The following is a 13,886-nucleotide window of genomic DNA, read 5'->3' as shown; positions in this document are numbered from 1 at the left end:
AGATGATTAGTCTGCGGAATAAATAGACATTATGGTCTATACCTATTTATGGATAAGAATTCAGGACATTACTATATAAAGTAATTTCCTCCAAATATTATCTACCTTTTCGATAATATATTAATTAACAACCTTTAAGTGTTAATTTCATGTAACGATACACCCCGTTACCCTTTAACGGATTGTTCCGTTACACTAATATTATTTTCTTTAAGAGGAAATAAATATTATCTTCTAAGCGAGGAAAAAGTAAAGAAACACAAAAATATTATCGTTATTAATTTTGACTCAATAGTTGTGATATTAACAAATTTGAGAATATTGACTCAATGAGACATCAGTTTTATTGATTGGTTTTCTTAAGGTACAATCAACACCGCCAATCGCCACAAGACACGATTGTGCGGTGCGCAAGCAAGCGCCACACACAGTAGTTATTAATTTAAAAAAATTAGGGGTAGATAGAAGATCTTTGCGTAGGAACAAAATGCATTAATACACTATTAGTATTACTCTATTCTAAGCATTATAATTTAGCTTGAGTAGCTAGCACTTCTTAAATACTCAGAACCTTCCTCTGCCGTGTATGTGAAGAAGTCGATGCGCCCCACCTTCACTGTAATCAGTGAAAGTTGACTAGTACTGATATCGGTACTACCAAAGGGTGCCCCGTTACACTTGGTAGCACTTCGTAGTCCGTTAAACAGCCTGCGCAAGTTCCGTCCAACGTGGACTGTTTGGATGAAGGTGGAGAGAGTACTCAAGAAGGCGATCACGCAACACGTGGAAGGTCCAATCATTTGAGTGACCTTGAATAGAGAGCAATCGAACGCATGAGTTCGGTCATAGGCGGAACAGCCATTGGCGCCATGCTGTTTACTCTGATCAAAGATGAACAACTTGCGGACATACCCGTCTATAAACAACATGAACTCGTGGAGAAGCAGGGAAAGTGGCCTTGCTCACCAGCAAGGCTCTCAACTTGCGGAGGTGTTAAAAGAATAGCGTACTCGACAGTTGGAACAATTGAGACAGCAGAATTTACATGCTGCTAGCTGGGCGACGCTTCCGCGTCAACCCGAAAGCTTAAAGATCGAAATCTTAAAGTTTAAGGCAGTTGAAGGTGACTCCCTTTTTAAGACAGTTCGTCGAATCAGACGATGCCTCGAAGCTCGCTGCATCAATGATGATGCCACGAAAGTAAAATTTGGCATGTCCAACTAAGCCGGATGTGCCAGATCTTTGGCTTTAGGCTCAAGCTTCACGACCCGTTGGTGTTTAGGTCGTAAGAGGTCTTTAAGGCTCAGCTCGGGCAAACATTTGAGCCGCACGTGCAGAATTCAGGCTCGATCCAAGCTCCTGGAATTAAAGCAGGGCAAGCGTCACCTTCACGCTTATGCTCAGCATACACGATACCTGGTCAGTTGCATCATGAGTCATCCATAGATAAACAATTACATCTAAATGTGCTTTTTAAAGGTGTAAATGTGCTTTTTAAAGGTGTTGCAGATGGTCACGTCAAGACTAACGTGTTGCGGCTTGAACTAGAGACGCTAGACCAAGCATTCTGTGTAGAGGAAAAAGTACTCAGCTTGAAACTGGTTTTCGTCCACTCTTGAGCTTATCGTCTTTCGAGACGGCAAGAAATCGGAGGCCTTGAATCTATGGACCTCTCGTAGAGAGCAAGAACACTTGCTCATTAAGTCACAACCAAATCCAAAAATGCAATCTTTGTCAAAAGACGGGCTACAACGCCTATGAGTTAAGTTCCTTTCACCAGTGCCATGAAACCCTAAGCGATATGATTGATCTCCGCTAGGAGGTCGATCTGAGGACGCGAATTCGACGCTGTTGCGGAATCGCAACGTAGAGCCGGATCGTCAACGGTCAGGGTCAGTAGGTGCGGAACGCCCTACTGATCAATCAACGTCAAAACAATTTGCAGGCCTTTGGGCGAAATTTGCTCCTCACAGACAAACATTGTGTGCAATTCGCTCAGGTGATGAGGTTGATCTCATCACCTTGAAAGCTATAGTGGCAACTAAATTTCTTCTAAAGTCTATAGTCGATTGTGAGGCGTCGAACAATTTCATATTGAGTAAATCGCTCAAAGATCGCAGACTCATATTTATTGAGCGCGATATATTTCTAACGAGGATCACAGTGCGCGAAGCAAAAGGCGCATCTGTAACAGTTAATAAACGTATAGTGGTATCCAATACACGCTATAGAGTAAAGAGTACGATGGAGTTCAGTGTACTCAATTTGGATGACAAATTTGATGTCATCCTAGGATTACCATGGCTCAGAAAGAACGAGCCATGCATAACTGACAGCATCAAGCCGTGATGATACCTGCCTTTCGTTCATCAGCTGTTCATCTGCTTAACGCGAGGCGTCTTGAAGCGTTCACAAGCATGTGGAAGTCCAACGACTTAGTGCGATGACCTCACTTGTGGTTCGGGCTTTTGCCCGACTGCACAAGACCTCAGTGTGAAAATTCATCACACCGTGGATTAAGATCCTGACGGCTGTGCACAAGCACAGGCATCGTCCAAAGGCCACCATAGTGACATAGACGTAGTTAGCGACGGCTGTGCACAAGCACAGGCAGCGTCGAAATTCGATTGCTTGAATAACTCTAGTGGAACGAGCAAATTTTTTTGCTTGGAAAGCAACGTCCAAAAATATATCCAACTCCTCTCTGTAAGAGACGTAGCGAAAGTCGTCGTGAACATCGCTGTGGTTGCGCAACCACAGCTAGCTAGAGATAGTTGGGAAGAATACTCGACAAATAAGACTTTAAAAAATAAGTCCCAAGAATCTGCGAATTCAACTCCCCAGAAAAATGTTATCAAAGGCTCCTAGGTACCTTTGGAAATAAGTTCCAAAGAGGAAATTAAGACATTAAATGTCTTAGTAAACAAAACGGATCAAGTGTAGGCGCAAATACACTTGATCAGATAGTGCGTCCGAACTATAATTCGGAAATAAATCAATTGACAACGCCAGAACCAAACCGGTTCTTGATTGATCTGCGTAGTGGCTTAGACAAGAAGATCTGCGTACTCGTCACATATGACAAGTACGTGGCCAATATTCGGTGGGCGATAATTATCATGAGAACGAACGGGTTATCAGCAGCTCATCGATGGACGAAAGTGTTATCGATGAGAAGACTCGAATGAAACGTTTTACGTCTCAATCCTGGAAGTTCTTGACGATAAGCCTTAATTATAAGGATTTGATTGAATTTGAGGGGTATTATCTGAATCCGTACCGCACGAGTTGCCTGAGGATAAAGGCGCTTGAGACGAAACCCACCTGATACCAGGTTCGAAAAACTGTGTGGCCATTGCCTCGTGAACATTAACAACTTCTTCACTGATCCATTAGCAGCGGTCCATGTGAGAGATTAAGTTCCCACATTGCTGTTTCATATTCTGTGCGCATAAAGTAGCAGAAGGATGCCTCTACAGCAATCAATAGAAGCATAAGCAATCTGTTGAGATCGGTGCGGGATTTTGCACCGAGTAACTTGATGACGTCTTCTTTGATGGCTCTGCCATGAATGAAAGGTCGGGCAATGAAGTTTATCGTATCTATGTCCAAAAGTTAGTTGTATGCAAAACTCATGAAGTGCATACACACAATGATTCTTAAAAGACAAAAGCAATCAACTACTGGCCTAGCCAGTCGGTGCAAACGGACTTCGAAATTTCCTTGGCTTATCGGCGTAATTCCAAGAGGACTCCGCAACTGTGCCGAAACGACAGTACATATAACTTTCAATGTTAATAAAATTTAAACTGGACATTAAATGCTGAATGTCAGCGTTCTTTTGAGGGTATCAAGCAAAGATTGATGCAACTACCAGTCCTGGCGATTGCGGACCAAGACAGACCAGTTCATGTGGTCTGCGAGCCAGCGATTTTGCAATCGACTAGGCGTTAGCGCAATATGACACAGACGGCGCAGCGCGCGTAGTCACACCAGATTCAACGAGCTGAATGCAATTATCCAGTGCATGAGAAGGAACTCGTTGCCATAAAATATGAGCTGGCAAAGTTTAGGATCTTCTTCTTAAGAGATAGACCGTTCATTGTATAAACGGACCATGCGTCTTTATGCACGGCCGTAAGCAGTCCACACCACTTGCAAAGAATGGTGAGATTGCTGTCTTTCTTCGAGGAGTATAACATCTCCGTGGAATATAAACCAGGACGACGTAATGTCGTCGGTGATGTCCTGTCCCACCGGCCCGATGACGAGACAGCTGCGCAAATCAACAATGAACATGAGTCTTTTGTACCAACAATAAGCTTTCCGTCGTCAACTTTAGTTGACGACGTAAGAAAATCATATCAAGAAGGTAAGGCTTTTAAAATTTAGTGAATCACCTTATAAATCCATCTCAATAATCCTTAAAAGGATTCACGAATTTGTATCAATCTCCGGCGGATCGATACGCAACCCGCCATGGTATACTGTACTACACAGCCATTACTGGTGACACACCTCGTGTCGTCATCCCGACCCATATTGATATGCGTTTACGCATCGTGTATGAGTGTCACGATTCACCAATTTTAGACATCGTGGATATGAGAACTTATATCACTGTAGTGCGCGATTTCTCCTGGCCTCGCCAGTATAATTTGTCACCGGGTGAACCCTAGTGCTTCACTCCCATATCCGTTACAGATTTTGCCTGTTCTGGCAGAGTGCTGGGACTCCGTACCTATGGACTGCGTTTAAAGAATATTTGAAGACGCACAGTCTAAGCAAGTGATTTTAAAGGTGTGTCGCAACGTTGTGTGTGCTGACTAATTCGATGACGGCAACTACTCTACCTGACAAAGAAGATCATGTGTCTTGTGATGGCTCTGTCCGCGTCGCTTTCTTGACTACGAAAATTAAGCATACATAACGGCGAATTTTTCCGCTCGCTTGATGCTGAGCTTTCAGGGCATAGAAGCAGTTTTTTGGATCAAGCCGCTTGCTGTGACCGAAGAGTTTGGTTTTGATGCCGCGATTTCCTACATAGAAGACGTGGAGCAAGACACTGTCGTGCCGTATACACGGCAATGACGGCCACAATTGTTGCATGCAGGTTTCGCTATACTTGCGTGATGGTAAAAGTGCTGCCGGATTACTGGATAAAGCCGCACGGCCCGCAAGGCGCTTCGCTCTGTTTGAAATTTCAAAAGCCTAAAGTGGACGGAATTCGGAATGTACAAAAAGTTGTCAAGAAGCAGCGCCGTTACCTTGGCGATATGGTGATATTGAATTCGACTGCCGACAAGATCTGTGAGGTGCTTTCTCGTGTAATCAAACAAAAACATATATTATTAAATTGAATAACCACGTAAATAATATAGAAACCCCAAACAAAAAGCCCTTTAACATTAATTGAATGAGCGTGAAATGCGTTGCTTAACAGCGTGAAATGGAAGCGAGAACAAAAAAATCACCAAGTTTGTATGTTTTTGCAAGGGTGTCAATTTGTTAGTCGGATTTGGTTTTTATTAAATACAAACTTAATCTTGGGTGCCATTAACCGAAATGGGGTGTCATTAACATCCCCGTATTTTTATTTGATCTCTTACGGTAATACTAATTATGTAATGGGCTGCCCTTTTCAAAAATAGCATATAATAAGAAGATGTAGCAGCATCGATGCAAAAATCAACTCTTGCGGATAATGACACACCCACTTGCTATGAGAACAAACCTTACATTTTTGACAATTTTCAAGATGCCACAGCTCAGTAAAGTTTGCCATTAAAGCGCCATGTTTGTCAAAGCTTTATGATTGGAAGCTTGTTTGGTGTCACGAGTACATCTTCCGTGTCAATCCTTACACAGGTTTTCTCAAGGGACTAAAACTCTTATTTACACTTATGACGGCATTTGTACCACCGTTAAAAATTACTTCGGCAACAAAATTTTAAAGCAAGGGCGTGACTAACGATACAATATCTAATAGTTGATAAATTAACATTAAAAATTCAACACCAAGATGCATTCTAGACCAAGCTCGAGAAGAATACTCAACCAGCAGCAATATTGGAACAGTGAATTGATTGGGGTTTCAAAGGCATAATTGAGCTTATTTGAAATGAAAGAATCATGTGAAAACTTCATACAATATTTAAGGGTAACGTGCCATTTCCTGGCATTATGTCGGTTTGAAATTCTTCCTATCTTTCGTAAATTGCGGGAAAGAGCAGCTAGGTTCTAATCCATGCGGCTTAAAGGATACTAGTGCTTCACGCACCAAACGACGACTTAAGGTGATAACATGATATGATTAAAGAAAAAGGTATCATTTGTGCTTCGTTAGTGTAACGGGCTAAAGTTGCTCTATGTTACACAAAACCAGTAAGTACACTTCGTGAACTTAACGGGATGGTCAATTACTTCATTGTAGGTACTTGGACCTCCACTTAGGTGCGGTGCACAAAGTGACCCACCCATGTGTATGTGATGCACATTGGTGTATTATCATTGAACGGGATGACGTTTAGCGTCATCCGTAATCCGAGGTATTCAGAATAATACGCTCGCAATGTAGGGGTGTACAACTACAGAGGTGGCATCTATTGCTTGTTTCAACAAGGTTCCATATTCAATTATATTTAATATAATCAGTCCTAAACCATCTCTTGATTTACAAGTGCGCACGTGAAGCCAATTTACCGCTTCTGTGACGACACTTATCCCAAGGTATTTAGCTCGTTGCGTGAGGTCGCTTAGGCGCCCACCATCTACCTCATTGCACGTGAGCGAAGGCAGTCAAACCGCTTCCTCACTACGATAGAAGGTGTGTGCTTAAGTATAGCGTGGCTACTATAGAAATGCCCGCGTACACTTGGTAGCACCAAAGTCCTTTGACTCGTCTTTCTGAACCTTAATATTGATTGGGATCACTTCCCACACCTTCCGAACGTCAGCAGGAGGTGGGAGAGTACTTGGCAAAGTGACTCGCCGTGCAAGCCCTGGCCAGGCTCTTGAGCAGTCCTCCTGAGCAACATGTTGCTCATTTGGAGTAGCTTGAGGCATTTGTGCTCTGGCTGCTTCCGAGGCAATACCCATGCTGCGGCGAATTACGCCCTTCAGATTCAGGAAGAGCTTAGGCGTGAGCAGCTTTGAGACGAGACTCTAAACGGGGCTGTTGAGAGACTCTCCACCCGGTTGTATCAGCCAAAGACCGTCAAGTGGATCCGCCCAAGTTTGATGGAACTGCACGGCACACGATTGTCCACTGGCTGTTAGCCGTAGAGCATTGCGGCATGGCGCAGCTCATCGAGGACGGCACCCTGATGTTTCGTACGCCCATGTCACATTTGCACGGCAAGGCCTCAGAGTGGGCTTGCACGGCGGATATGGCGGGCGATAAGGCTTTCCTCCATGGGCGATCTTTAAGACAAAGACTCGCACCATGTGTCTACCGCTAAACAAAAATTGTTGCTTCAAGCGCGCTTCTTTGGGGCGCGACAGTCAAATCGATCTCTGCTAGACTATCTGCAGTGCTGTCGGCATCCTATACTGTGGACCAATAGCGGAACATATTAAGGTGCCCACGCTCAAGAACGGATAGGGAACGGCTATCGCGACTATCGCGACAGGTCCTTTTTGGAAAGGTACCGTCGACCATGGAAGAGGCAATCGAAATTGCCTTAGTTGAGGAGTAATACTTCAACAGTGCCTCTGCGACAACTTGATGTAAGCCGTCAGCCGAGAGGTCGGATGCCACTCTTACGGAGTTGGGCAATTTAGACATAGTCTGCTACAAGTGCGGCAAGCGCAGAAATTGATAACTCGCTGCTATGCCAGAGTCCCTGCTGGTGCTCAAGCGCCCAGCAAAAAGACTCCCTACCGGAAGGGTGATGGCAAGAACCAGCGAGCGAGACGAGTGAGTTCTGCATCGACTAGTAAGAGTTCGGGAAATGCAGGAGCGAGTAGAGGCCGGAATCCTTAATCTGAAGCTACCAGGCAGTCCGACAGTATCCCAAACTCTCCGATGATTTGTGACAGAGGACATTTGCTGCTTTCTCGCTGTGCTTGAGTGTGAGTTGAGCAACCATAAGCATCTTTGAAAGCCCACCTCCATCCGAGACGATAATGCGCGAGGCCGAAGTAGGCACCAGCTTACACTTTTGGCACCATAGGTCCTTCCAACAGCCCGTCTTTCACGACCGTGCCCGATTGGCCAATGAATCAGTTTGTTGACAAATACACAAATCTGGAATGCGCACTTATGCATTGACGATCGTCAATGCTCTTTTGCCAACCGGGGGAGTTTGAGGGAGCTCCCCCATAGCTTGTGGGCTACTAGCCCGACGACTGAGCAAGCAATCCTCAGACATGACTTTAGGCTACCCACTAAGCAATATGACCGATTTTAAAGAAGTTGCTTTTTTTCTCGATTAGTGGCATACGCCAGAGGCAGGAAGCCACTAATGGTGAAATCCGTATGCGAGTCATGTTTCAAGCTTCTTTAGAAGGCTCGAGATGAAGTGCTCCATGGAATTGTCGAGTCGGTTCTGACCTGGCCAAGTCTTTGAGAAGAATATTAGTACGAGCCCCTGCAAATTACATGGCACTGTGACCACAGTAACTGTACTAGTCAATCAACACAGGTTACACTAAACGTGAGGCGCCATAACAACTTCACGTACACGACGTGCAGAGGGAGGCTCTAAGTAGCTAAGAAGTCTTAGCTACTCAAGGTGAATTCTAAGGCTTTAGATTATAGAAAAAGTTATCTGTATTAATATGTTAAGTTCCTACGTAATGATCTGTCTATACCGACTATATAATACTAATAACTTACTATTTATGGCGCCTACTTGCGCCCCGCGCAATAGTATTTTGTGACGATTGTGTCAAACAATCAATAGAGCTAATATCTTATTGCATTAATACTACCAAATTTGGTAATATTGGAACTATTAAGTCAACAAATTTAAAAATAAATTTTTGTCCTTTTTTGTTTATATCCTCTCATTAAAAATAATATATAATTCCTCTAGTAGGAAATAATATTTATGTAACGGGACACCCCTGTTACAACAAGCCGCTTTCTTGATTAACTGTCATTTTGAAGGGTCTGGCATGCTGGTCAACTTGCGGGCTTCCTTGACGTTAAGTCACCTGTCGAAACCGATATGTTGATGAGCTTACTTGTAACGGGCTAAAGTTGATCTAATGTTACACAGGCCCCGTTAAGTACGCTTTGTACGTTCTTAAGGGGATGGTCAATTATTTAAATAAAGTAATTAGGCCCACCACTAGATCCTTGTGTACGTGATGCACATAGATGCATTCACATTAGCAGGGATGACACCTAGCGTCATCCGTTTCGCGAGGTATCTAGAAAGATACACTCGCAATATATTAGTGATATCTAGAGAGATGACATTTTATGACTGTTTAAAATAGGTATTTATATTTATACGATTACATATAAATCGGTCTAAACACTATTTCCTACTGGGTAAGTGCACAAGAGGAATCAGATCACTGCTCCCGTAACGACACGTTTTCTAGAGTACCTAATGCGTTAGATGAGGTCGCTAAGGCGCCGACCACAACATCCTCACAGCACACGAGAGTAGACGGTCAAACCGCTTCTTCGCTGTGCTAGGGTGTGTTCTTAAGTGGAGCGTAGCCGTATTAAGACGTGCCCACCTACATTACTTCTCTATCTGTGAAAGATCTCGGATGTGCTCGTAAATTAATGGCCATGTGGTTGGGATGGTGACTTGTAACCTCCTCCACTTATTGAGAAATAGCTGTGTAGCCATCTTGTCCAACGTTTCGAACGGACTTATCTCATACAGCAAGCTCACTGTTCTTCAAAACCAACCCACGCACTTGATCATTTTGATTCTTCTTCAACGTCTCAATATTTCGTACATGTTGGGTTACGAAAACCACTTTATCCTTGGGTAGGGTGACTCGGTACCCCTTGGTCTCTTCACCAATGCCAATAATAATCCCAGGTTGTCCTTGTTGTGCAAAAAAAATCTTGGGTCTCGGTACATACATGGAGATCCAAAAATAACAATTTCACCAAGTGACGGGTTTGCTTTGTCAGCATCTTTATGGGAGTATACGACCTAAATTTGCACTGGTAGGGGCCCTTTTCAATATGTAGGCAGCATATTCCACTGCATCTCCTCAGAAATACAGTGGTTAATCTCAAGCAAAAATCATACAGCGGGCAATATTCATAATGGTTCTGAGCATCCTTTCGGCCTTTCATTGTTAGCTTGATTGCGAGCTTCTCTGCGCTGCCTAAACACACCCGTCTTCTCACAACTAAATTATAATTCTGACATTCTCCTCCTGCATCTGTGCGAAGTACGTGCACACGACAATCAAAAGTTTATTTCGAAAATCACCAAAGATGCTAAAGCTTCTTAGCTGCAGCATCCTTCGTACGTGCAAGAAAGACACGACAATAGCTGCGTCATGACCAACAAAATTATTCATGCAGTGGTTATTTAAACGGTCCTTAGCCGTCATTGAACCTTAGCATCCGACCCCTCCAACACGATCGATAGGTGAGTGGTCACCCGTGTCCCTTTTAAATTGCCGATTCTTCAGCTGCTTTCCTTGCGCATATGTTAAACAATTAACTCGACGCTTGTCGTTCAAGAGAATGTCGGAAAAAGGATCACAAGCTAATCGTTCGATGGTGTCGTAGCTCAGATGTCCAAAGCATCTGTGAAAATCCACCAATATGCCCTTTTTAAATATCTTCTGACACATCGCTCAACCGACTCACTTCTTCATCCAGTATAGCTACTATAGCACTAACTGGTTCCGTGATAGCATGATCCGTGCGAGAAGATACCACTAACACTTTTCGAATTAAAATAATATTATCTGCCACATGACCAGATACTTTATCAATCAACACCCGCTGCGAGCCATCGTACTCAGGGGTAGAATCTTTTTCATCCAAATTTCCATATGAAATTGAATTATGCTGAACGCCCTCGGCAAAGTAGTTATCCGTTAGCGTTATCACACGTTCGATGCCACAAATCATAGTTGTCATAGTAAAATTGCCCTTTTTGCTCACGTTATGTGACTTACCATTCTGTTATAGACAGACCGCTTCACACAATCCAACATCTTCAAGCCAAAATTCGTCACTACCAAGTGTCTGCTCGAATTACTATTCAAATTCTAAAATTTCCTAGAATTCTGCGGACACTTCGTTAACGGCCAGCGACAAATTTTGCTTAAATCGATGTGAACGCTTGTGTTTTGGACACGCTGCCTTCAGATGTCCGACTTCATTGCTTCAATGGCATCGACTCGTGTCCTTGCCATTTCGCCCCAAGCGCTCCAAAACGAATCCAATGATTTCTCTTCCGAGAGCTCTTTCCTTGACAGAGTGTAACTCGTATGCTTTAGCATAATGAGCAAGTTGCTCCGCTCAAATTAAGTAATCAGTTCGCGTGTGGTCCACCTTGGCCAACAGAACAGTTCGCATTCCTTCCAAAGCGCACTGTACGATATTATCCAAGATCAAATAGTTACCACCATTTCCGCAAACTTCCGAGATGGCCGTCAGATGCATGTAAGGTTCAGTCCAACTCCTGCTGGGGTCTTGTCTTTGTGTAAAATGCTTCATCGCTTGAGTCGGCGTGATGCTTATCTTAAATGTTTCCAGTACCTTTTTCATCACGTATTGTAAAGTGGGTAACTGATTCCACCACATCGCAACTTGCCTGTCGTAATTTCTTTTTGCAGTACAGTCCGAACATATCTACTTTCACATCTTCTGGCCATTCAAATCCACATAAGACTGAGCCAGCCAGATTTGTCGCTCGAATCTTCGATCACACTTAAGAAAAAAAAGAGCCGAGACCTTCGTACAGTACACGTTCGCCGATGGCCGAATACCGAGTTTTTCTGCCTTGCATCCGGGTATCTAATTTGTACCCTGTGTCCATATGCTTGCTTATCCAAATTTTGACCTTGATCGGATTCTTTTTATGATTGCCAGAATTGGACAACTTACCGTGAGCTCCAAATACTTGAGCAACTTCAAAATGTGCATGTATATTTGGATCGCCATATCTAGGCTTTAATCGCCAGCGTGACATACGATCCATTTAAGCTGTCCATGTGCATTCTTGTGCACCTTCTTAAGGCCGAGAAAAACATATCGAGCTCAAAGGCGGAATCATGAGTGTGTCTCCGTATTTTACACACCCTTCCCTTTCTTCTTTATATTTTATATGCGACTTCTCAAGCCTGTCCAGACGCTTTAATACCCCTCTCATCAACATCAAGAGTTCTGACGTATCGTCACTCTAGGTGTTGGTATCGTCCACTACATGAACTTCACCTTGTTTGTAGGTGGGCACGTCTTAAAGCGACCACGCTCTACTTAAGCACATACCCTAGTACAGCGTGGAAGCGGTTTAGCCAGCTTTTCTTGCGTGCAGTGATAATTGTGGTGGGAGCGTTAGCGACTTCACCTCACCCAACGCACTAAGTACTTTAGTCCCGTGTCGTCACAGGAGCGGTAATCCGACAACTCGTGCGCACTTACAAAGTAGGAAGTATTTTTCAGGCTGATTTATTCTTAAACTTTATAAATACCAATTTTTACCAATCATAAAAAGTCATCTCTGCAGATAACACTATGTATTGCGAGCGTATCTTTCTAGAGACCTCGCGTAACGGATGACTCTAGCCGTCATACCTCCTAATGGGAATGCACCTATATGCATCACATGCACAAGGGTAGGTCACAATATGAACCACACCCAATCTGTAGGTCTTATTACTTCACTTAAGTAATTGGCCATCCCCTTATGTACCTAAAGTGTACTTAACGGGGACTGCGTAACAATAGGGCAATTTTAGCCCGTTACACCATGCCCCCACCCAGACTCGGCCTGCGCACAAACGATACTGGTGTCCGAGGATGGCGCCGTTCGTTTACATAAAACGCTGTCTCACATGTACTGGCGTGGAACTGTTATTGATAGTGAACCCCACATAGGTCAATTGCTTGCCCCATTCTTTGGGAGTCGCTATCGTGCGTTATACATCCACCACGACCCGATTGGCATGTTCGGTTTGGCCATCAGCCTGGGGATGATCTGTGGTCGAAATGTGAATCTTGCTACCTAGCAGCTCAAACACATGTCGCCAAAAACCAGACGTAAAACGTGGATTCCGGTCCGATACTATGGACTTGAGTATCCCGCTTAGTCGATACACGAGATCCAGGAGCAAGAGGGCTGCCTCCTTATGTAACATCGTGGTGCTACATGGTGCTGAAATGCACCATTTTGTTCAGTCTGTCTACATAGACGACAAGCCCCGTCCGACCCGTGTGGTCAGACAGCATTCCAAACATGAAGTCAAGACTGACCAACTTCCAACAGTCCTTTGAAATTACAGCGGCTTCAATGCCGCAATGCTGGACGGTGCAGGCTTTATGCGCTGCCACTGTTGCAGGAGCGAATATAGTTGGCCACCCATCTATATAGATGTGGCCACCAAAATTCATCTGACACTCGTAAGAATGTCTTTTCACGGCCTAGATGCCCACTAGACGGCGCATCATGGAGCTCGTGAAGGATCATCAGCTTGAGATCTGTGTCATGAGGCACATAGATTATCAAGGGATCACAAGGTGACAGCTGATGCCATAACAGGCCATCGCTGTAGCTAAAGCGATTGAGCTTAGCTTTCAGGTGCGACGGAAGGGAAACCTTTCGTCCACCGAAGTGATCCAACAGCAGGCGACAGTGGTCGTCCTGACTGTAGCTCTCTTTTATCTCAGAGGCCAATGAGCTCGTCACGTGGTATGCCTTCATGGCTGCCAACGTCGACGGCTGAAA

The 13,886-nt window shown here is 44.1% G+C and overlaps 1 protein-coding gene across 1 annotated transcript; it reads left to right on the top strand.

Moving 5' to 3' along the window:
- Positions 1–5,087: 5,087 nt before the first annotated feature.
- CCR75_008328 (uncharacterized protein) lies at positions 5,088–5,360 on the top strand (the record flags this gene model as incomplete). Its single annotated transcript, XM_067966381.1, has 1 exon — positions 5,088–5,360. One exon carries the CDS (start codon positions 5,088–5,090, stop codon positions 5,358–5,360), a length of 273 nt encoding a protein of 90 aa, XP_067817193.1.
- Positions 5,361–13,886: the final 8,526 nt, after the last annotated feature.

Source organism: Bremia lactucae, linkage group LG11 (assembly GCF_004359215.1).
Source record: "Bremia lactucae strain SF5 linkage group LG11, whole genome shotgun sequence".
Taxonomy (NCBI): Eukaryota; Oomycota; class Peronosporomycetes; order Peronosporales; family Peronosporaceae; genus Bremia; species Bremia lactucae.
This window is presented reverse-complemented; position numbering and strand designations above follow the sequence as displayed.